The 26,099-nt window shown below is 38.2% G+C and overlaps 1 protein-coding gene across 2 annotated transcripts in view; it reads right to left on the bottom strand.

Annotated features, from left to right (window-relative positions):
• Positions 1–10,457: 10,457 nt before the first annotated feature.
• SLF1 (SMC5-SMC6 complex localization factor 1) overlaps positions 10,458–26,099 on the bottom strand; it is a 38,206-nt gene continuing 22,564 nt past the window's right edge. For both annotated transcript variants that reach the window (XM_065655933.1, XM_065655932.1), the window contains exons 12-18: positions 21,410–21,557; positions 19,094–19,239; positions 17,219–17,385; positions 16,593–16,726; positions 14,509–14,601; positions 13,932–14,114; positions 10,458–11,496 (exon numbers count right to left, since the gene is read on the bottom strand). In XM_065655933.1, the coding sequence (XP_065512005.1) occupies positions 11,012–11,496; positions 13,932–14,114; positions 14,509–14,601; positions 16,593–16,726; positions 17,219–17,385; positions 19,094–19,239; positions 21,410–21,557 (1,356 nt within the window). In that variant the 3' untranslated portion in view covers positions 10,458–11,011. The remainder of the gene's footprint in view (positions 11,497–13,931; positions 14,115–14,508; positions 14,602–16,592; positions 16,727–17,218; positions 17,386–19,093; positions 19,240–21,409; positions 21,558–26,099) is intronic.

Here is a 26,099-nt window from a genome sequence, read left to right as displayed (position 1 = left end):
ATTGCAATTAAAACAGTGGAATAATCAGGAAGTCATTAAGAAGGCTGCATAGTGTATCTGTTAAGGTGGGCCCTAAGAGCTTTGGGTTTTTATCAACAAGAGGAAGAGCTGCTGGACCTGCCAGCAAATACACTTACACGATGCTGAAGTATTTCATTCTAGGACAGCCCAAGAGCATAAAGCAAAGGAGAGAAAGGAGAAATTATTGCTCTCATCAGCTCTGGATCACATACCTATCACACAAAATGCAATAAAACTTTTCCAGCTCAGCAGCCAGGGATCTTTGCCTCGCGGGACAGGGACATCTTTACTCGTCCCTCCCGTCCTCGCTCAGCTGCAGGAGCCTCGCTGACGGCCAAGCACAAACTTCTCTCCATTTCTGACTCTGCATCTCTTTTGAGAGCAAACTTTTTTCCTCCCAACTGGGCTGATTTCCAGGTTGCTGTGCAGCTGCTTCTATTAAGGACAACTCATCTCCCCACCCTCCACCAAAACTGCTATTGCAAATTTTCAATAAATACCTCCTCCTCAAGAATTTTTCTGAAATCTTGCAAAGGCGAAAAGCCAAAACTTTTTATGTCAAACACAGCTGCAATTAGAGCTTTTTTTTTTTTTTTTAGTGTGGAACACTGAATTTCCATTGCTTTCTGCCTAAGTAAGGTATAGCATAAAAGGAGCGCATCTTCAGACTCTCAAAGGGGAAATTCAGCTACTCCCAGATAAGATGGAATCTTTAGACATCACCCTAGAAAAACAGGAAGGCTTTAACAAAGCAGACAGTTCTTTGCTCTCTCAGTTGTGGAAGTTGCCAAAGTGCAACTGGTTGAAAGACTTGTGCAACTGCATTGGAAGTTTTCAGCTTCTTTCATGTCATAGTAATCAAGAGAAGGGTTGTTTCTCATAAACTAAGAATTTTAGATCTTAATTTAAAAAAAAAAAAAAGTCCACAAGCTATCATTGTGCAAAAAAGTGAATAAATTTAAACTATCTGTTGTTCAAGGCATTGAACTTCTGGGTAATTTCTTTTTTCTCCATAGGAATTTAATGCTTAAAGTTAGATTTAGCCATACTTCAAACAGGATAAATTCCTCGTCAATGAATCTGGAGTGGCCAACTTAAATTTCTGTAAGTTTGAAATTGAGTTCTTTCTCCAAAGGAGCCAAAAAAGAGTATAACCATCATTTTTATCCTCATCAGCCACGGTACTGAATTAAATTTAAATGTAAAAAAAAAATCTATGGTTCAGGTTGCACAATACAGAAGCGTGAAACCCTTAGTCAGGAGTGACATGGTAATAAATATTTTCCCATTTTAATATAATCAAAAGAAATGGAAAACTGCTTTTCTCACTCAACTTTAGCTTAAATTACAGCAAGTGATTAAAGGAAGACCTAGGATGTTGATCATTGATATATGTATTGATCAAAGAGTGCTGATTAATATTTTCTGGAATAATTTAGTACTTAATTATTGCCTGACCTGGTTTACCCTGACATGAAGACACATTCCTGGAACTTTACTTTATGCATGGTTGCTCATGCCCTTTTTCAGGCATGTCACAAAAAACCCCGAAGAAGAAAGATCTCCAGTCAAAAGTAGTAAAGAAAGGTCAAACACATTGAAAAAAACATGCTCAAATTTGCAGGAAGTGTTAAGCTCTGGGAAAGAACAAGAGCTGCAACTTGGGAGCTTTGCACACTGTCTCAGTGCAATTTCTCCACTGCAATTGCCACAAGGACCAGAACTTTGAAAAGAAAATAAAAATATCAAACAACAATCTTGTCGTACCATGCCATTCCTAGGTATAACTGGAATAGAGGAGGAAAGTTGTTCGACCTAACTTGTAGTGCTGGTAGTATAACATAGCTGGAATGCTTTCTTGCCAAAGCTCCTCAGTTGACACTGACCCATTTTAATCTTCACCACAGCTCCTGTCAACTGCTCCGAGCCTCTACCACAACTCACCGAAAGGTAACTGAGAAGGGAATTGGGTTTTTGCTGAACTGGGTGCTGGGAAATCTCTTTTCCAGTGGTGTTTTTCTCACATTATGGGACTGCCCTTCCTAATTAAGACATGGGCCTGCTGGAGAGGGGCCAGAGGAGCCACAGGAATGATCCGAGGCTGGAACAGCTCTGCTGGGAGGACAGGCTGAGAGAGCTGGGGTGTTCAGCTGGAGAAGAGAAGCTCCGGGGAGACCTTAGTGCGGCCTTTCTGGACTTTAATGGGGCTTATAGAAAAAACAGAGGCTTTACTACCAGGGCCTGCAGTGACAGAGGATAATGGTTTTAAACTAAACGAGGGCAGATTTAGATTGGACATAAGGAAGAGACTCTTCCCCACGAGGGTGGTGAGGCCCTGGCACAGGCTGCCCAGAGAAGCTGTGGATGCCCCATCCCTGGAAGTTTTCAAGGCTGGACAGGTCTTTGAGCAACATGGTCTAGTGTAAAGGGTCCCTGCCCATGGCAGGGCCATTGGAGTTAGATGATCTTTAAAGGTCTCTTCCAACCCAAACCATTTTATGCTTCTGTGACTCCTCTTGGTACAGCTGGCAGTGGCAGACTGTTTCCTGGTTGGTACTTAACATAAAAACATGAAAAACTTGGATTTAGAAGGAAGAAGTACAGCGAGTGGCATGGCAAGACTTTTGTAGAAAGCATACCAGGTCTTCAAAAAAGGGTACTTTTGACTGGTGGAAGAAGGCGGCTTAAAAACTTGCCAGATTTAAGTTCAGAGAAGATCTGAAAGCATCCTATGACCCAACCCACAGCTGCAATACTAACAAAGGGTCAGGGAGAAGAGCAAGTGACATCAAAGCTTCCATACTTTCCATTCATCAAAGGAAACATGGATGGGAAAGGCAATCTTATGTAGTAGCTCTTCTAAAATGAAGACCATGATTCCAAGTGGACTGATAAAATACCTTCAGTTTCTCATAAACTGCTAAAGGTTTTTGGCGTTATCTTCCCACATCAGGAAAAAGTCTGACTCTGCTAACAGAGGCAGGAGGCGGCAGCTGAGAGGGATGTTTGAGAAGGCCCTGAGCACTCTGCCAACCTTGACCTCTACCTGCAGCACCTTACCACCTCCACATCGAGGTTGTGGAGGGCAGGTACAGACATTCAGAGCTGTAACGGTGGCAACCACAGCTCAGATAAGATGAAGATGACTCAGCCTGTAGCACCTTAACTTCACTGTAGTGGGCATGGCACCTTCCCAAGGTGGAAGGAAGACCTTGGGTTTATTTTCTGTTTAGTCTGAGTGGGCCTGAACCCATGCTGCACATTCCCTAAGAGGATGATGCAGTAGACGTGGGGCTATTCAGATGGCAGAGAGAGGGGACCTAATTAATTGGAGTATTGATCCTCTTGCAGCTGCAGCTTGGTGCAGAGGATCCAGGACTGGCTGTAGAATAGACAGCAGAGGCAGGAGGTGGCCTGCAGCCTCAAGGGCGATGCTTCCAGTGGGTAACAGAAAAACTTGGAAATAAAACTGTAAATATCTATGCAATTTTCATGTAAATATTGGGAGAAAAGAAACCGAATGTCTCCTCCCCTTGAGAAAGTGCCTGTAGCTGTTTCTGTACAGTAAGCATAATCCTCATTGTGCTTGGTAGGAACCTCTCTACCCGTGTCACTACACAGAAGCCTGGAGGGCACCTGAAACTTCATGTGTTCCAGTCATTAACCAGTGGCTACAAAATTCTTGAGACTCCCTTTCTGCAAGGAGTCCCATAGAAAAGACGAGGGGTAATGGGTGCGAAATATTCATGGGGAGATTCCAACTGGACATGAGAGGGAAATTTCTCCTAATGAGATCTATCAGCCATTGGAATAATCTCCTCAGGGAAGTGGTGTGTTCCCCAACACTGGACACATTTAAGATTTAGCTGGACAGGTGTTGGGCCAGCTTGTCTAGACTGGGCTTGTGCCAAGAAGGGATAGACCAGGTGATCCTTCTGGTGCCTTCCAGCCTGGGATTCGATGATTCATCTGTTATTTACAGGCCTCTACTTCAGGATGCTGCACAGGGTAAGAAAAATAAAATTTGTGCTTAAATCTATAAAAAGGAAATATTTGAAATGGCAGCCTGCTTGGGTATTTGTAATCTGTGATGCAAAGCAGGAGTTTTCCTTCTTTCCCTTTGGACAGAAGGATAATACTGTGTCACCTGCTGGTGCTGTGGCAAAATTTGCATTTGAAAGGATTTTTCTCGATTTGTGGAGAAACAAAACCAAGCCAAGTAAAGCACAACCTGAACCTGGTGGTGAAGTCCCTATAAATATAGCCATGCTAGAGCCTTTGATAACTGTACCCATCATTTAATCTTTTCATTTCTCTCTTCACTTTCTTGTGTGGAGTTTGCGAAGGCCCATTAGAGAACAGATAATTCTTCATGTTCTATGAACATAGGGGTAGATAGCATAACATCATTAAAGAAAATCAAACTTGCAATATTAGTGAGAAGTAGAAAATGTCAAATTTTAAGACTAGATGGGTAACTAAGGCAAATATCAAACCATCAAGCTGAATTATTGACACCACAGTTTTATGATTTTTTTAAAATATAGATCTCTCTAGATTAGTTGTTACTGTTGCTGTTTTTTGAGGTTGTTGGGGTTTTTTTTCACTTAGCTTTGCCTTCTCCAAATTTTCCAAAGCAGCATTGGTTATAGATGAGATTCTGTATAGATAGTTACATATCTTGGCAAAACATCCATTACAATACAAGAGCAAGGTAAGCAATGAGACCTTCTTTACATGACTCTCCTGGAAAACTATGACATTTAGCAAATGTATACAAGCTCATTTAGCTAAAACAAGAATTATATTACTTAGACTGTGTGCAAGTGACAAGCCACAACAGGTAAACTTCCCGGTGTCTGCACTCTTAACAATTTGTATAAGCTGTATAAGACTGTTCACTCTGCCACTGTTTTATTTTCGCTTCTACATTCAAGATTAATGACAGTTTTCCAGCATCAATAAGATGGCTCTCCTGAAACATTAATGAAACTTGCTTTGAAAGTACCCTGGAGCTGGATCTCAATGTTTTTACAGGACTTGAGTGCAGTACTTTTACTTTCTTCCTTTCCTTTTCCTTTCCGTCTCCTTCCCTCTCCAAACAGCAGTGAGTGGTAACAGGAATTCATAATGTTGATAAAAACCAATCGAATAGTCTAATTTTCCTTTTTAAATGTATATTATCCTCAGCTATAGGCATCTAGAAGTATGGTTTCATAATATTTATAGTTATTTTTGGAGCAATTTAATCATGGTCTCCACAAACCCGATCCACAGGTGCCTGTGTGGATAGAGTAACTGCGGCTCTGCAGATTTACTCCTTCCACTCTTCTGCATCAGGTTCCCCGCCTGCCTGCAGGACAAAGTCTGCTAAATACTCCCTAGCTCATCCTTTTTTAAAAGAAGGCATTTTGCATTTACTCAGCTGCCTAAAATATTCTACTATCATATTATCTATTGATATCCTGACTTAAAGCAACTTGTTAGACAAACCAGAATACTTTTTTTTTCCCAGAGATTACAAGTTTTGTGGATAAATTGTGTGCATTTTCACTATCTTTATCTGAATATGAGAGCAGAGATGAATATTTTGCAAAGTGTAATTTTTAGAGCTGTTTTCCTGAAGAAGCATTGTTTCATATCCTGGTAAATATGATGATAAATTTGTGAACTTGTAAGGCTCTTCATATGTTACAGTTTGGTGATCGTAATTATTTAACGCACATTTAACAGACTAAAAAAGGAGTTATATGACAGATTTTAAACAATATGCATTTGGGAATAATCACTGAGCATGAAATGTTTCTCACGGTGTTCCTCTGGTATTGGCACTCAGACTGGCATGTTTCACCAACAAAGTAAATAAATATACAGTCATTCATATTTACATACATATTCACAGGAGGTGATGAAATGACCACTCATACAGATTGGTCTGGTTCAGTCACTACATTGGCTCCCTGTTAAAAAACTCGTCTTAATGAAGCCAGTGCTGGTTAAATGTGAGGCTGTACATACCTGACAATGCACTGGAGATGGGCTGCTCTGGATTTATTGGGCACTCTGACCACATGGGAGCATGGCTGAAAGAAGTAAGATTCAGGCCGGACATGAGGGAGAAATTGTTGGCCCTGAGGGTGGTGAGAGCCTGTCCCAGGTTGGCCAGAGAGGTGGTGGATGAACCATCCCTGGAGACATCCCAGGCCAGGCTGGACGGGGCTCTGAGCAACCTGAGCTGGTGAAGATGTCCCTGCTCATGGCAGGGGTGGGACACGAGGAGCTGGGAAGGTCCCTGCCACTATTCTGCGATTCTGTGATCTGGATACGTATCTCCAGTTTTTCTCGTCTCACCTTTCTCTTGCATCATGTCGTGTTGTGTAACCGGGACCACTGTTATCTTATCGACCCACAAACAGAAGTCTGAAGGATACCTTTTTAATTAAGCAAATAGTTCTGTGTGCAGCAAAACTAATGAAGCTTCATTTCCTATGGCTATGCCTCCAGAGGTTGAGCAGCAGCCCTAGCCTTCCCCCTCTGCAATAAGCCTAGAGCCCTCCTGCATCTCCTGTTTATCCCATAACCACAGAACTGGAGACAGACAGGGAGGGGTGTGGTTAAGAACCTGCCCACTCACTCAGTTTAATGAATCAACCAAGCTCCAGCTGGCAAGGAGATGCAAATTGTAAGGGGAGCAGCAGTACCCCTGGAGGGATGTTGTCATCTCCTGCCCATGAAACACCCCAGGAGCTTTCCATCGCCCTCAGGTTGCTTGCTCAAGGGTGCAAGACAAGTCCTGCAGCTCTCAGCTGTGTGGAGGCGACTGGATGCCACATCTAGGGTTAGGAAAGGTTTGGCCCTGGAAACCTGCCACATGGCCTTTGGAAGCTGGAAGAAGGATGATGTTCAATTTGTCACGTGTTTAATTTACCACGTGTTTGTCCTAATAAACCATATTTACTACTGTTGCTACCCTTGAAAAGGAATATAAATTTCTTGCCAACAAATACAGTAGTTATGATGCCTTTCTCTCCCCAAAACTATTGAATGACAGCTTTGAGTAGTAATCAGTCTTCAGAGTAGAACTAGATCAGAATTTAAGAATTACAGAATTGTTGTGGTTGGAAAAGACCTGTAAGATCATCGAGTCCAACCATTACCTGACACTGCCCAGTCCACCACTGCCCCATGTCCCTGAGAACCTCATCTCCGTCTGTTCAACCCCTCCAGGGATGGTGTCACCACCACTGCCCTGGGCAGCCTGTTCCAATGCCCGACAGCCCTTTGGGGAAGAAATTGTTCCCCAGATCCAACCTCAGCCTCCCCTGGTGCAACTTGAGGCCGTTTCCTCTGGTCCTGGCGCTTGTTCCTTGGGAGCAGAGCCCGACCCCCCTGGCTCCAAGCTCCTTTCAGGCAGTTCAGAGATCAGAAGGTTTAGAGGGAGCTCAGGCTCTGAGGTCTGAACTTCCTCTCTGTTATAACAAATTTTAGATGGTTATTGAAGCCGCAGGAATAGTTAAGTTTTATAAGCTAACCTTATCACCTACACAAAAGTCAAACAAATCAACAGCAAAACTCAGCCCAGACTCCCACTATACCAGCAGTAGTGACTCACTTGCCAATGAGTGTGACCATTTTGAAACCAAGAAAACACTCTGTAAACATCTTACAAATATCAAATTTTTGCACATAAACTGATGTGCTTTGTGTGGCAGTAGTGTGAAACAAAGAGTGTGTGTCAGAGAAAACATAACACTGAAATTCGGCTTAATTCAACGGGGTTTTTTGACAACTTTTGAAGCTTGACCAATATCTTTGCATGCCGTTGTAAATTCCCGAGTGCACATCCCAGTGTGTCCTACCTGCTGTTTTGCTGCTACCAACCTCCATGCTGCTGGTCTGGGCAGCATCTGGTAAAAGGGATGTTGCCCAACCCTATGCTGAAGGCGGAGAACAATGAAGAACTTTCCAAGGGTCTGAGAAAAACGGGATGGATTGAAGATGAAGATGAGGATGAAGCACCTTCATCTTGTGGACCACGTCCACATGTGAAATGTGGACACAGAAAAAGGGGAGGGAGGGCTGGTTGGCCGATTTTGTTTGTTCTTTTAAGCCGAGAAGTAAGAATTACCCTACATACCAAGAGGGATTTTTAAAAGCAGTCAGTTTAATCACTTAATAGATTTCACTTTATTGCAATCATGATTTAACAGGAAAGTTTTGCTATTCTGAAATAGAACAGGTACTCTCTAATAAATCAGATGAAGCACATAATTTTATGTTAAATACGACTGAGATATACTTAAGATTTTTTAAGGATACGGAGTTTGCAAACTTGAGTATACATAAAACTGAATATGTATAAAACTGAACTCTGTCAAGAGCATAACTGGGAAATAACAGGAAAATTTTCAATATATGATCATTACTTAAACTGAGAGAACATTAGAGAGAAAAAAATTATGTCACCATATAATTAAAGACTGATGATGCACACAGACAATATTTAAGTTGGGGCTACATGTGGAATATTAATTCAGGCATTTGCTAACTTTCGAATGTTTCATTTTGCAATGTTAATAATGTTCATTTAGCATACGTTATCTTCTTTACAGTATGTTGGAGAGATGTACTTGAAATTAGTTTAAATAGGTAAGGAGGACTTAGAAATGACTGATGTGCTTTTTCTAACTTTTTACATGACATAATAGCAAATAATTGTGGAAATATCTTGGATATATATGCAGAATCACTCTCTGCTTTTCCTGCTTTCACTTCAGTCACTAATGTATTGTATTAAGACCAGAATTCTTTTTTGTGGTTCTCTGAGTCCTGATTATTTTAAATTTCCAAATACCTATGAAATTCATGACTAAAGAAAATATTACTATTGCTAACTTAAATGCATATTTTGCATTCTTTAGAAAGCAGGCACATAGATTTTTTTTTTTCATCCCTGCAACAGGGAATACTGATGTTTATTAGTCCATCTCATATATGACAAAGATTTTTTTGGTGTTGCTTTCTTACTACAGAAAAATTGTAAGTACACAAACAGAAACAAATCAAATATGCGCTGACCCTTTATTCTATTAGAGCTGGCTGCTCTGCACGCACGTACAAAAATAATAATTGGTCATTAATAAACACTGAACATTTGTAATGAAGGTCTGGTTCCAAGACCAACTCAGTCTGAGCATCTTCAGTGGATTAATTGCCATGAGATCATGTATCTCAGCTACAGAAAGGCTAAATGGAAGTTTTAATGTGCTGTAAGCCAGCTGCATCAGTGTAACTCTAGTCAAGCAACATCAATTTCAGAAGCAGCTATTATCCATACCCTTTCTTTTAGGGTTCTTTTTTTAATATTATAAATTACTATTACAGAAGAATTGGAACTGGAAACATTGCTAATTAGTACCTTCCTTTTGAAGGCTAAGATTTTAAATTATTCCTGACCTATTACTGAATTTGTTAGAAGAAGATCACATACCCTCACTCTAAAGCAGCACTTCCCTCTCTTCCCTTGGAATGAATAAACTTCCATTAGAATTGCAACTCTCCCAGACCCTAATCTGAAATTAATTTGGCACTGGATCTCTACAAAGATGCAAGAGGCAGGAAGAGTTGTTGTTTCTGTATAAATGTGCAATAAGAGCTCTCCAAAACAAGTAACTCTTCCACATCCCCAGCCCCATGCAACACAATTATGTAGAGCCTCAATACCTTGAAGGAACTGCACAGGATTTTCTCTTTTTCTTAATTAATTAAAAGGACCATCTGATAGAATAAGTATCACACAATGCTAAATTAGGTTAAAGGATTAGTTTAGAGGGTTTATAATGTGTAGTTAGCATGAATTCACAGAATGGAGAGCAAAATTCTCACATTAAATGGGGTGTAATTTTTAAGGAGATCCATACTTAGTGCCAGCATCTGATGCTCAGCACACACTTAAACTGTTTTGCCTAATCCTTAGTAAATTCCCCTGCCAACATAACTAAATTCGTGCCACTGCCTCCACCCGCACCTTCACTTGAAGGAATCCCAGGAGTGTCACCAGATGGCTTTATACACTGGTTGTGTAATGGATTTATCGAACCAGTGCAAGCTAACGTGAGGCAGAGCAGAGCCATGGACTAAGTGGATTTGACCATTTGCAGCAACGTTGACTTGACGGTTTTAAACTCTCACCAGTGGTACCCACCGGAGGTCTGAACATCCCCTGGGATGTGTAAAAATGGACGTGGCCACGAGTGCTGCGGTGCTCACAAGGGAGAAGATGTTACACACGCCTTCATGCGACCGCTTCCATCAAACTATGACAGATACGGGAAATGGTAGTACACTGATTCTGTAAACAGAGACATATTACCTTCTGTTTTGAATTTTACAAAATTCAAATAATTTACACAATGTAATTTTACTTTTTACAAGAGAAGGATAAAAACAGGTAAAAATTGATAGAAGGAATTTTCTTTTCCATACGTTTTTGTTTAATGGCAGATACTTATAATATCAATTTTATTGGAGGATATTAAAATATGCAGCCACAAGCCTTTCTCAAAGAAAAACTGCTTGTTGTAGTATTTGAACTTCGTTTCACTTCAGGGTCACTACCCCTGGAAACCAAAATGAACTACAGTGTGAGACGGATAATAAAGATTTCCAGAACAGAAAATATAAAGTTTAACTTAGTGCAAATGATATAGCACCCTCCTGGGGTGGTCACAGGCAGACCCATCTGTCAGAAAACTAGAGGGTACTAGTATTTGGAAAAATTTCACCTAAAAATGCACTGAATCAATGCATCTGACTTCCAGGTTCTGCTAGAGAAAAGTATTAACAACATGGGAGACACTAACATGTAGGACTCCTGCAAGGCTGTGAAATTTCTGGTTTAGTTGCCGGAATAAAAGTTAGCCCAATACCAAGGGTTAACAACCAAGATTCAACCCACGTGACTTGTTTGGGAGCTAACTGTTAAAAAGATTTAAGTAAAGAGCTGATAGGCCTCTATCATGGTTTCCAGAGTTGCTAGTAAAGCCTCTATCTGTTCTCCAGGGAAAAAAGCCATGTTTGCAGATATTTCTTGAAGAAACTGTGGTAGCTTTTGAAAAGTTTCTAGCTCTCTAAAATATGTATCTAGTAACCAATCTGCAGAGAATGTATTTTTCATCTTACAGTTATCACGAGCCATTATGGGAAGTACATTTGAAAAAGCTACCTCTCTGGGAGTTAAAGTAAAGGGTGAAGACAGATTATAAACAGAACAAAAATTCAGCAGCATCTTATTAAACAAAATCAACCACAGTTCTCTCTGCTGACTGCAAAACTCTCGTTCTGCGTGTTCATCAAAACTTTCAATGTTCTCTTCTGGATGAACAACATTCAGAAGTTCTTGCTTCACCAGTACGGACTCAACATAATCCAGGGGCAATTTTCCATGGGAGTCTCTTGGCTGCAGAAGGGCTGGTCCTGTAGGGAAAATATAAACATTAATAATAACAGCACATTCAATTTGGCAGACAAACAAGATTTTGGTACAGCTTTTGCCAGAAGCTAGGAGTCTGTTTAAATCTCTTTTTATACTAAGTTATGTTGATGTAACTGATGAGTCATACATTTGCAATACAATCTAGAAGATGTATAGAGAACCTTTGTAACAGTTTCTTTAGGATATTGTCTTAATTTTCTTCCCACTTTTACTAGGTTAAAAGCCAACGATTTTATATAGAAAAGGAAAAGAAATGCAAATGTTGCTTATCCTAAAATTTCAAGTAACATAGACTATGTAAAAATATTATTACTGTTGTAAAATTCCATTAGGTATTCTACACACCAGGTTATGTGCTGACTCCAAATTGAAGGCATGTTACTATGATGGGCTTTATTTTACTTTTCTGGGTGGTGTGGTCAATCTTGTCCTAGGCTAGGCAGCAAGGTAAACTATTGAGGCAGGAATTCTTGTCTCCCCTAACAAATGAGCTTCAAAATTCAGTCTTAACAGATTTCTGAATCTCTGATAAACAGATTTGGTATAAGTAAGTGGGACGCGTTTTACGTGTTCAGATTATACTACACACTTTTGCTATTCCCTGTTTATTAATACAATAGAGTTTTTAATATTTAAATAGTCCACGGATGTCTTGATAAGTTTATGGAAGACTGCATGAATAAGAAAAAAGGCAGTTAACACACTACAGGTAGTGCTTTTCAAACATGAACACATCAGGAATCTTTTTACATAAATTTGGGTTACGGTGCTAAAGTAATGATGCAATTTTAACTCGAACACATTTTCAGAAATACGTGTTAATTACAAAAGGTAATTCACCCCATTACATGTTCAAAGTAGAGGTTCTAACTTCGCTGTGATTAAAGCTGTATTATTTTACTTCATCACTGATTGCGCAATACAATTAAATCTTGCGAGCCGAAGGTTTTTTTAGAGAAAGTGAAAAAAGTTTTTGCGGAGATGTGTTCTGAATTACTGAGCTGAGTAAATCCAACGGGTAATGTGCTTCCTACTATAGCCTTGTCAGCTGCTTGACAGGCCAAAACCCAGCGTGTGACACAGGCAAGGATACAGGAACCCGCACCCTTACGGTTGCCAGAAAACCTTGATGAATGCAAGTGCAAGCAGAGCTCTTCCCTCAGGACAACAGGATCATCCCCTACCTATTCTTCATGGTCGCCTGGAAGAACGCATATCTGTCATTTCCCATTGAGGAGCCGGGCGAGCGACAATATTGGCTATTGCATCACTCAGACGGATTGAACCGAGCGCAGGTATTGGCTCGGATTGTCAGACACATGGACCAGCAGATACATAAAACACCTGGGAAGCACTGAGTAGAAGCTCAGCGAACACAGAACTGCAGAGGAATGTATTGATCACGAGCACAACAGGCAGAGAAATAGCCTTTAGGGGGCAGGAGAAGACTGTAAATACACAGGGTCTCACGCCAAGAATGAAATAAAATTTTCTTTCTCTACCTTAATTAAGTAAAAGTCCATCTAAACACAGTGCGTTCTTCTGGCTCGTGGCTGCATGCAGAATGATTTTATTTAAAAAATCTGGAGTCAGCACATAATGCACGGAGATTAAACTGACACAGTAGGTCAACGGTAAAGGATATCACAAAACCTCATTTTAGTAAATGAATTAAAAGGAGGAAGTGTTAATATCCAAGACCATTCTTTGCGGTTGTTTTCTAAAAAAAACCATGCTAAGTTAATTATATTGATACAGTATATTTCAAGACAAGATACAAGTTCCCTGTCACTGAACAAAAAATATTGTTCAAAACATTTTTCGTGTGTCTGCCTGAGGGGCAATGTATCTTTTTTTAGAAATCAAGGCATCCCTCCCACTATTATCCCTGAACAGCAGTTATCACAATTACAATATAGATTCCTTTCTTAAACTAATTACCAAGCTAATTGTGTTCTTCAAAGACCAACACATTAATTTTCATAAATGCTGAACAAATTTATGTTGAAATACATGATTATATAGAGGTTTACTGATCTATTTTTGCATCATGGTAAAAATAGATCAAAACAAAAGAAAATCCTTAGCTTTGCCTGGTGACTAGGTAATCTTTATCTTCATTAATGAGTTTGGAGAATATAGTTACAATGCATATGGTGTAAAATGCAGAATAAAAACATTATCATATTGGAAAAAAACGTGAAAATCCTGGTCAATTTCATATTCAGCTGATCGAGATAAGTGTGAAAACAGTATTATTTTTTATGTGACCAAAACAGCTTGGCTTAAAAATGTTTTAAAATATTTCATAATAACAGTGTATTTTAAGCAACTATTGAGAAAAACACCATGAACTTCATACAGACTCAGAATAATGGACAATTTCCCTAAACCAGTTTAGCATAAATGCACTCACCCCCATGCTGAAGTAGCAGCTTGCCAATTTCTACATGTCCATTTGACAGTGCATCATGCAAAGGAGTCACCCCGTCCACTTCACTGAGCAGGTCCACCTCTGGACAACGCTGCAAAATTTCACGGACGCACACTGTGCTGCCATGGTTACAGGCTTCATGCAAAGGCGTCCAGCCAGCATAGTCTGAATTATAAATCAAGGGAAGTTTTTAAAGCAGCAGAAGTAATACTAAAATGTTAATAATGCACTTCGTTAGCCAGCAAAACACTTTACTTTTTAGCATTCATCATGGCTGCGGTGGCAGGCTGTGATTTCAAAACAAGAAATTCTATTGAAAAAATCTGAAAAAAAATCAAATAACATTTAAAAAAAATCAATAGAAAATGTCACGTTAAAACACACTTTAGTTATAAATTAACCTTTCCTGAATGTTCGCTGTGAAGTCATCATTTTGTGTTGTTTGAAGTAATAAAAGTAGTTTTAATAGTATAAATATAAACTTAATACCAAATAGATATTAATACAGTTCTTTATCTACTTTAATTTCTTAGTTCTGTAGAGAAAATGAATAACTTACCTTTAACATTAATGTCTATTCCAGGGGAAGAGAGAAGCTGAATCAGTCTCTCCACTTTGTTACTTATGCAAGCTTTATGTAGGGCTGTCTCTCCTACCATAAAAAATTAATAGATTACACTAGACTAGGCAAGATAGCAACTAAAGAAAATAATCAAAGTGCCTGGAACTAGGAGACCTGGCTATATGCCAGAAAATTCAATAATGAGTAAGATTTTCCTTTATCCTGTTTAACCATCTTTTAAGAAATTTCGGAAAAAAAACCCCAAACCACAGAGCTTCTGTTCCACCAGAGATCCGGCAATGAAATTGTACTGCAAATGGTTTAACACAGGAATTATCTCCCCTCAGTTCAAGGTTTAAAGCTTCAATCACACTATAAAAGCACCAAGTGATCACAGAACACCAAAAATACTGGGTTTTGAAGCAATAAAACTTTAGAGTGCAGTTGCCCTCCCTTAAATTTATTCATGAACCTACGTTAAAATGTATGGTTCTTTTTACACAGCATTTATAGCTTAATTCAAATGAATGCTTCTGGCTAAGCACGAGTGCCTCTACAAACTCAAGTATAATTCAGAACTTCAAATCTGTTAACAGATGGTTTGCTGTTTCTCAATAGGCTGCCTGACTTGGCTACAGTAGTGAGGGAGGGGGGAAAGAGGGAAAAATAAATGAAGAGGTCCTAATAATAATACTAAAAAAGAAAATCCCCTAGAAAAATATCCCAATCCTTAGCACCACGTAAAACTGAAGTTAAGTGTGAAAAATTGAACAGCAAGCAACTGAGGACTGCTGCTTATATGTGAAGACACCATTAGTTTCTGCATGATAAAAACTTCAGACCCATTCTAAATGCTGTTCTGCTTTCACTAAATGATTAGGTTTGAACAAGAGCCAGAGGAAAATCTTGATGCCAGGTGAAAGATAATGCAACAAACATCTTAGAAATGAAAAATATCTCAGGCTAAATCTCTCATCCTTTATGATAAGATTTACATGGTATATTTTGTTATATTAATACCATCACTATGTAAATCTGTCAGCTCCATACTCGCTCTGTCAACAGAAGACACTACTTACAATTTTGGCAGGGGAAGAACAGAAAAAAAACAGGTTGGGTTTTTTGTTTTGTTTTGTTTCCCTCTAGTCCTTCAGTTCACTTTTCTTTGTACAAGTCAGCATGTAATAATTCACATCAATGTTACTTGCAAAAGCAATAAACAGAAAGGGAACCAATTTTAAAAATGTATGGTCTGGCTCTGTTACTGAAGCTCTCTTAAATCCCCAAAGAGGCTGAAGGATTCTTTGCCCTTCAGTGTTTGTGACACAATTCTGTTTTTAATTTCTTAAACAATCACAGCTTGCTTTTTTCCAGTTTTTTCTAAGCCTTCTCTTGCGTGCCATGATTAATACAGCTGTGGTTTAAGTGATAAGGTAAATTTCTGATCATGAAGATGACAAGAAAGTAGTTCCAGCAAGTAATTCTGTTCAGGTAAAGGCTCACGTAAGGTACAATTTATTAAATTCACGTGGTAAGTAGGAACTGAATGAACCGCTGCAGTGCTGTTTTATTCCATAGGTACTTGGGTTCCAGTATAGCTAAGACAAAAGCCAAATGCCTTTCATAGTCTGGGCTGAATGCCTGGAAGAAAACAGTCCATATGCTTAACACAGCTATGTAACATAGCATACTCCTCAGTCTTTGTTCACAAAATGTCTAGGACTGAAAGAGATGAAGACTGAATTATACTTTCAAATCAGAAGACGTTGATCCTACCAAGCACAGGTTGAGGTGGATTAGCAAAGTAAGGCGGGCAAGACTGGAATAAGCTCACACAAGCTGTACACCGTATTTAATATCTGGGAGGGGGAGGGGAATGAAGAAGGCAGCTTTATTCCACCATATATACAATTCCCCATTTTAAATAGACACTGGAAGAAAGAAACATGAACCATAAGACAATAATTCTTGGGCATAGGCCATCATTTCAGTTCAGCATTCATCAGGGCAAGATTTTTAAACCTGACGCTGTCAATTCTAACCACATAAAGTTCTTCACATAAATCAGATATATAGCTTACCTTTAAGATTTCTCTTGTAAAGATGTACCTCTTTAGCCAAAAGGTAGCAACTGTCTTTGGTGTATGAAGCCTTAACTTCTGCTCTTGCTCTAAGCTTCCTTGTCAATGAGGGGCACTTACTGAAGTTTAAGTCACTGAAAACAGAGCAAAGATGGCACGTCTAAAAGCACTCTTTCATATTTTAAGATCATGTATATGAACTTAATGCTTTTAAATGTGTATATACAGCATACGTAGATATACCAACTTCAGAGTTATTTCTGAAATATCTTAATTACACAATTTCTATGTCATTTAATTATAACTGTATTTAAAACAGTAATAAAATTAAATTACCCACAATTAAACTTTCTTTAAAGATAATTCTATGAATGGTTCAACTTCTTCATGTACCCTTTAAATTTAATATTGGGAAAATACAACAGTCTGCATAAACACTGAGATGGAGGATGAGGAGAAAGGGGGAACCCCGGCCCAGAAGTGTTACAGGTTTGCAATGGAGCTTTCTGTCAGTTGCAGTAATTTGTAGACAACAAAACAGGTCATATAAAGTTCAAGAAATGTGTCAGGTCAGAAGCTGTCCCCCAAAGCAGAATAAAACTGGTGATGTTATAGGTATTACTTACGGTAGATCAGGCAGCACTTTGACTTCATTCTGCTTATCGCCATTTAGCATCCGTAATGCCCTTTGAGACTCAGGGCACGGCCGCTGACCTGTTTTCTTTTTCTTTGCTTTGTGTATCGTTGTCTCATGCATCCCTACCTTTCGCAAAGCAGATGAATAGGAACAGACCTGTTGCAAAAGTAATATTTTCAACAACTTTGCATACAGTAAATTAATATCCAGCCATTTTCTTTTGTTGGGCTTCAGGCAAAGCACCTTGCTGTATCTAAGTTCTTTAAAACACGATCCATAAATTATTGCATACATAGATTGTTTGAAGTTGTTTTCTGCAATCTCTTTTTTTATTCTTGTAATTCAGTCTTTATGATGACCTCAGAGGCGAGTGGGTTGCGTCTGAGTCAGAAAGCTGGAAATCCAAGACCTCTGTTTTTTTGGTAGCTGAGAAAAGTTTCATCACTTTAGCTGGACCTAAGACTGAAGCAACGTTAATTGATTCTCAGGTACTTAAACTTCAAAAAGTCACTTCTGCAGTTTGGGAAAAGCACATGAAGAAATCCAGTGAGGAGACTCATTCAAGGATTACACAATGGTGACATCTGAAGAAAGGTATTAAAGAAGGCTTTGAGTATCCAGCAGATCACTGTGGATTCTGCAGGTAACTTGCTATGGGCAAGGGACACTTTGCATCCTCACTGTGCACCAAAGATGTAGAAAAACCATAGAAAGCCCATAGGAAAGCCTAGCTGATAAGATGTTGTATGAGAAGAGCAAAATTGGACAATAATTAACATTCATTGTACAGAACAAGCAAGCAAGAATAGTAACACTAAGGAAAGCCACAAAAAGCATATGAAGTTGTTTCAAGCACTACAAAATGTACATTTAAGTAGTTGCAGTGAGTGATCAGTAGTCATGGCAATATTAAAAATAGCAATTGCTGCTGCCTATGTGTTGGCAACATACGTTAAATATTAGATATATAGTTGGTTTATTTTTAAAATTCTGACAGGCTTTTGTTCAAGCGTTGTTTAAACACGATGTATTAATAAACAATGATCTCTGTTCACAACAAACTCCTGTAAAATTCAGGAAAACTTCTGTATGGAAAATGTATAAAGGTATAAATTTGCTTTTCTTTAATTTCCCTGTGGAATGTTAGACCATATAGAAACAGTTATGGATCCTGTGTTTTGGTTAGCCATTAATATTAATATTACTGAAATGAAGCTCTAAGGGCATGTAATTACTGTGTGATACCCCTGACCTGCCTGAATCTTGCCAGCAATCACGGTTTTGAGAATTTCTTGCACAGCTTTCATTGTGTATTTCCTCATCAACTACCACAAGTTGTGATTTGAAGGCAGGAAGAGGTTTGCAAGTAAGAAAAGGTTTTTAAGAGGAGAAATGCACAGGAATACACTATTGTTCAAAATAATAAAATCTTGTTTCTAACGAATACTTGGACCCAGTATAATAATAGACTGTCACCTCTTCAAAAAACCTGAAGATATTCCAGGAAAATCACACTATATTTGGCATTTTCCTTAATTACAAATTTAATATTGCAATAAAGTGTTCACATCAGAGATTATTATAAAAGCTTTCATTGTGATTTTTCATGTTAACTGCATGTAAACAGGTAATTCAGATGTTAAAAATTCTCTGGCAAGAAGAATCTCACCATTGTTTTGAACCCAGATCTTGGGCAAAAAGACATTTAAATGCAGCAGAGTCTATCTACAGGTGAAAGACAATGCACGCTATGAGCATGACCTTAGATCATAAAAGAAAGGTATTTTCCAAGACCTTCATGAATTCAATTACCTGTGAAATACTTAAGTGTGATAGGTTATTAAGGAGTAGAAGAGTTACTTACTATTTTCTGAAGAGAAAGAGGTTCTGTAGAAACAGTTATATTCCTCTGTAAACACATTTTTTTAAAAACTGCTTCTGCAACGAACATTTGAAGCCAGAGGGATGGTATGGAACAAATGAACATTTTTAAGTCGCATATTGAAAAATCTGGATAAAAGCAAAGGGGAAAAAAAAAACCCTTGAAATAAGAATATACAAACTTGTACATTTAGAGTTATCTAGAAGATAGCTCTTCAAGAATTTTTTTTCTGCTGTTGCAGATTCATAAGCTATTCTCCATGAGAATTACTAAAAATACTTACATGAAAAAAGATTTTATCCATCATCTGATAATAAGACCAGCTTCTAAGAGAACGATCACCAGATTTTAAAAGGCAAAGCACCACTTTTTACATTAAACTTTAGAAAAAACACTCTAAATACAATCTTATAAAAGTTCTACTTTGATTTTGAGAATGAAATTACTTATTTGGGAAGTTATGTAAGTGACCACCTTAAAAATCTGTAAGTGATACAATAAAAACAGAATTCAGACAGAGTGTGAACAAAGAACATGAACAAAGAACACGAACAAAGAAACCTTTAAGTAATGCAGGGTGACCCATAAATTTATTAAGAGCGACCTTAAGCAAATTTCAACCCCATCCAGATGTACCAAATAGTTCATTCTCTTTTAAAAAGCAAACAGTGGCAGAAGAATGTATATCTATTTCTATCTCAATATACATCAGGCATAGGTCTGGTTTTTGGAAAAGGAGACAGAACGACTGGTTTTTCTTAAGGTGGTATTTGTATTTGGATTCTAGCAAAATAATTTTGTCAAAATAATTTTCTCAAAGTAGTAACTGAAACAGGTGAAAAGCAAGGTCTGCCATAAGGAAGAAAGTCTTACTGTACTGAGTTTTCTGTCCTGCTGAGCAGTGCTCATACACTAACTGATCTGCTGAGACATGCCCATACGTTAACAGATCTGTAGACTAAATCAAAGCAGATAAACAAGTTTTGGGAGTACAAGTGACAGAATTTAGGAGAACTCTGCAACAGTTTTTTGGGCTTTAAGTGGTGTGGCCAGAACTGAGTGGCAGTGATAAGCAACAGGTCCAAGAATCTTTAATCTTTATAACCAGACTGTGAATGTTGTTCTTGTGAAGGAGAGCACAGAAAGTATAATTTTCCATTTGTGTACAGGAAAATATGAATGTCTTATATGAATATATATCCAAGATTCTCCCTTTAATTTAACAGCTAGAAAAATCTTTGGAAAGGTAGCAATAGTAGTAGATACTAAAAGCTCCATTGATTGAAACACAATAAAGTTCCAATCGATTTGGCCTTCTAAGGCAGGTTATAATGGTTCTGATAATTTGCATTCTGTAAGACTGGAGTGGAACTGTTTGTTTAGAGACTAAGATTTTAGTTCAAATTTTTCAGGATAGCTCTTCCCAAGTGTCCACTTAGGAGAAGGCAGCAAGACTTTACATGAAGACTATGTACACCTATGTCAAGAGAAAATGATGACTGAAACCAGGATATCCATACAGGTGTAACAGCTGTGTTACAGTTTTCCAAGAAAAAAAAAAGGCTTTGGAGGGAATTAAGTTTGAAAATTAAATCAAAAACATTCAGTAGTTTTCTTGAGATTACTTTTTTGGTGTTTTGAGTTCTTCATCCCCTACTTGCGAGAAGAATAGACACCTCAACTGAAATTCCATGTTAAATGGTAATGGTTCATTTGAGTTGTGACATTTCTTTTTATCTTCTACGTTTAATGAAGAAGAATCAACAGTGATTCATGAGACTAAGTAGAATTTTCCCCCATGCCTCAAATAAATTCCATTAAGTCTAAGGATTTGGAACAGGACACTGAAATATTTAATTTGAAGACTGTATGGGTCAAAGATTTCAGCATAGCTTTTGGACTTATGGCTGAAGTTTGTGAAGTGAAAAATGTCCTTTGAGAATTGGCCTGAGCTGTCTCAAATTGCCTCTCCAAATTTATGGCTTAGTAGGATATGCTAAAGCTCTTCTAAACTGACAAGAGAGCTCCAAAGTTTTGTTTTTTCTTCTTCACACTGTATAGTCTTGCTTTTGCACCAACACCTATTGAGACTGATTTAGAAGGATTTTAATAGGAAATCCTGTTCCATCTGGTCTTTGCCTGGGATGGACAGACACGCACACAATAAAACAGAGTTCCCTGCATATGTACACACAGCATAAGACTACAAGGCTGCAACAGAAGCTGAAATATAACTTGAATGTAAACCAAGGATTTTAGTTAGGTTAAAAGACTTTGAGAGGAATATAAAATACTCACCATCACATGAAATGGCAATGTAGTCTGACAAATCATCAGCTATTTGATGAAACATATTTCTATCCATAAGCAAGCTTGAGATGATCCAAAATTCCACTACAGTTCCAAGAATTGCATTTAACAGACCAGCTATTTCACATCTGAAAGCCTACATGAAAAAGAAAAGTACCTATAGATCTGTACCGTATAACAAATCCACACTGATAATGTACCAGTAATAACACTAGAGAACTTCTTTAGATGAAAACCCACTCTGTTGCCACATCACTTCTTCACTGGCTTTTCTGCTCAAAGGCAAACTGTTGCAGCCAGGTAACCTTGTGTTTCATTTGACAATTACAGGGATCTTGTTCTCTCCGCTCTATTAGTATTCTCTCTCCCTAACGATTTAATCACGAAATTAAATCTCCTTTTGTGACTAACTCTACATGTCCGTGACAAAAGGGGAAAGGATGCAAGGTGTTCCCTGCACACAAAAACCATCAGCAGCCAGTTTGTGGGATCAGGAAACTTTCTTCTGCCAGCAAGAAATTCCAAACAGAGCAGTGGCAAATTTAGAATTTTATACTTATGGGTAGTAGCCTTAGGTTTTTGCACCCAAACTTGGACAAAATGGTCATGTGTAGATAAAAAAGCAAAACCTATCTTCTTCAGGAGGCATCAAGACAATACACAGCACTTTAACATGCTACCCAGAAAGTACCATGAGATAGACAAACATTTTTTCATCCACTTCATCAGCATTGATTGGGTAAAGCACTGCTACTTGTGTCCCAGTTAGTCTGTGCCAAAGAAAGTCAGATCTGTCTACTTAAAACACCTTTCTGTGCCATGGAGAAATATTTTATGTAATGATTCTGAAAGAAGTTATTCCTTTGACCACTTGTACAACCACAGAAAATTCAGCATTTCTACATCAGTTTTGAAAGTGCAAATTGGAAGAATAGATGTACCATCATAGGAACACATGACATTCATTTGCCCAAAGACACTGACCCAAGAATCACAGTTACACCAGACCACCAGGTGATATATTGCATTCTACTGAAAGAGAATGAGTCCTTCAAAACAGACAATTTTGTGTAAGAGGGAAATTGAACTGAATATACACTCATTTGTCAGCTTGAGATTTTAAAGATTTACTTAAAGGAAGCAAAACTTTTCTGTCTTTTGTTGTGCTATCACACCACAGTCAATGGTTTGTCCAATACTCCTTTGAGAACAAGATACATTCAAGGTTGGTTTAAAATAACTTAATAGGATTCTATCAGGAGCTGGAAAGCACCAAAGACTGAAACAGTTCTAGCTTCATCAATAAATCAAACAGACATATATAAGAGCAACAGAGACTGTGACACAGACTAGATTTATTATAAAAAGATTCCAAAGTAAGTTGTCAAAAACCTACATAAAAACTGTCCCTACAGTTAACCAACTTGTCATTCAGAAGCAAATGAATAAACTCAACTACGAATAAACATTGCGTGGGGAGGCCGTAGAGATTCCATCACTGAAGTCTTTTGAGAACCAGCCAGGGAAAATCAGTTAGGAATGTGAGCTCCGAGATCGCTTCCATCCCCGCTTCCTTTTACTCTGCTGAGCTCTACCTGCTCTGGCCTGCCTCTTGTTTTACTGTATCATAATCCTTCACCGTAGATGAACTGTGGGATCTCATAATAATAAAAAAAAAAAACAAACTTGAAATCATTGGTATGACATGTCAACTAAAATTTAAATATTTTAAAAACTACACTACTCCCTATCTTCTGAAGATTCAGGAATAGAAACTGAGGAACTAATTTGAAACATCTGAAATGCATTTACATTTCCCTTAAGCATGCATACCTCTTTTATCATTGGACCCCAAAGCAAAATACTGGGTGAATAATTTAATTCTATCTATAGTTCTTTGCAGGAGATAAATTACACAAATGCAGCAAATAAGCACAATTTTAATAGAGGTAAGTGACAGGATTAAGGACATGTAGATGTAATCTGGGGTAGATGGAGGTGTAAAGCACAAATATTTACATTCTTTCTCTTGTTTCTAAATCACAAGTTTGTATTACTTCATCTATGAAGGAATTTTCAAAGGAAAGGGGTGGGGAGTGAAAGCTGACCTTGAGGCAGCAGATTGAAATAAAGACTCTTAATACTGCAAGTATTAATAATGTTTTGCAGTCAGATATATAGGTGCCTCTTAAATATGCCTGATACAGTAGTTGCAACTACATTTGCTCAGCTGAGTATCTCTGCACACTGACAAAACAAACCAGATACTGCCAACTGGTGCAGGCTTGGTTGGCATTTTAGTAAAACAATGGTAGTACAAACCAAGAGCTTCTCCTTAACATTCTGAAATAAATGGTTCAATGCTACAGATGAGGAGGAAACGCTTCAATTTACAGAAAATATCATCTGTTCTAAAAATATTTAAATATTAACACCTTAAAAATATTTTCATTTTCAACCACAAAACAATACAAACATATCAATGGAAACACATGCAATATTAAAAGGAAAAAAGAAGCATTTCCATGGAAAATGGGAATTTCTACTGTGTACAACAAAACATCATTGTGCACATAAACAGCTTCTGCTATCAAACTCAGGAGGCTAAATCTTAAAATGAAAAGTCTCTTCTACTGCTTTATACAGCTCTACTGCTGATTTAAAGCTGAAATTTTTCTGAAGTTTAGAAGATATTTTCCTTTACCAAACTAACATAAAGTGAAAAATATCAACAAATAAAAAAAAACCCCAAAACGCTTAAGCAACAATGTATTTAGAATGTAAGAATAAAATCTTACAAAACTAAGTGATCTCTGTAAATTAATCAGTGAAGAAATTGATACACAGGAGCCACCTGATTTTTTTGTAGACCTATAAAAGCAATATTCAGAACATTGTACGGAAACCTCCATCCCTGGATATGAAATAACAAGTTACCCATATAAGCTACACAAATTGTTATTTTATTAACAAATGCAATTTTGGATTAAGTAAAACCACATTTAAATGAGAGGTTTTTGCTTACATTGCCATTTAGATAGTGGTGTGACTACCCATTATGGGAACACAAGCCTTCAATTAACAAAAATTGAGAATACTCAGAAACCACTGATTTTGGTTCTATTATTTACTACTTAAATCTTTAATCCAACTTCAATCTGATTTAGGTTTATTTCTTTAAAAATTGGCAAACAAGAATGCGAGATTTGGAGGTGTGTTATAAACCTCCTCCCCATAAAGAATGTATTTTTAAAATTAATGTACTACTACAAAATGTACTATTTCAAATTGTGCTGAAATTATTCGTAATAGAACCGCAGTATTATTGTTCCTTATAAACCCAAGTGTTGCAGGTCTGCCTGGGATGGAGTTACTTTTCTTCATAGCAGCCTGTGTTGTGTTTTTGAATTTGTGCCTCAAACAGTGTTGATAACACAGCTACTTTAATTTTTTTTTTTTTTTTTTTAGCTAATGTTGAGCAGTGCTTGGGTCAGTGTCAATATCTGGGGGTGTGCAAGGAGCTGGGGAGACACACAGCTGGGACAGCTGGCGCAGAATGACCTGACGGACACTCCAAGCCACATCCAAGTTGTGTTCAGCAATAAAATCTGAGGAAAGGAGAAGGAATGCGGGGATGTTCGGGGTTATGGCGTTGCCTTGCCATGTAACGGCGATGCCAGAGCCCTGCTCTCCAGAAAGTGGCTGGACACCCACCTGCCTGCGGGAAGGACAGAATGAATCCCTTGGTTTGCTTTGCTTGCACGCACAGCTTTGCTTCCCTTAGTAAACTCTCTTTATCTCAACCCACGTGTTTTCTAGTTTTTGCCCTGCCTGTTCTCTCCCCCATTGCACTGTGGGGTGGGTGAGCGAGTGGCTGCGTGGGACTCACCTGCCACCTGGGGCAGACCCACTCACCGCACACAGCAAATTAAGTAAGATCCAGTTAAACCTTTTTTCCAAAAAACTCTCTTCCTTGTTCTTATTGCTGAGAATCAAAGCTTTCTCACCAAGAAAAGCACCGATGTGGGAAGAGGCTGTTGACTGCGTTGGCATCCAAAGGCCACATCCGTAGAACTGATGTTTGCCAGCTTAGCAAATGCAATTCCTACATTGCTGTTCCACTTAATGCTCTGCTAAGCCAAGTACAGCACTACAGCAGCAGAAATTTCACAGGGTGTTTTAGTACACATAAGAGTTCTTATAGGAAAGCTCTGAAGTCATAGGAAAATTCATTTTAACTTCTTTACCTTGAATTACAGACTTATTTTTGAGTTGTTCTTTAGAGTTATTTTTCATAGGGTGTAAATGTTTTTAGGGTTATGCCTAAAACATACTTCCAAGAAAGCTGTTGAAAGAGACAGATAGACCAGAAAGACATTTAGTTCTACAAGTTTACACCACACAAATGTATATTAGGTAACAATACCCGATACATGAAAGAAAACAAATTAGAAATATGCAAGATGATGAAACTAAAAAACAGATCAAATGCTTTTTTCAGTCCTTTGTTGGGAGTTTTTAAGAAAATCCAAACAGTAGTATCATGGATGAAAAGCATTTCTGATACCATTTGCAACATTGTGAAAAGCCATGCAACAGCTCAATGCTACTCCAAGTGTTATAAGCAATACACACATTCCTTTGTAAATTCTAAAACTGAATTAACAGCTTTGATTCA

Source organism: Caloenas nicobarica, chromosome Z (genome assembly GCF_036013445.1).
Source record: "Caloenas nicobarica isolate bCalNic1 chromosome Z, bCalNic1.hap1, whole genome shotgun sequence".
NCBI lineage: Eukaryota > Metazoa > Chordata > Aves > Columbiformes > Columbidae > Caloenas > Caloenas nicobarica.
The sequence above is the reverse complement of the archived record's forward strand: the minus strand, read 5'-3'. Positions and strand labels throughout refer to the sequence as shown.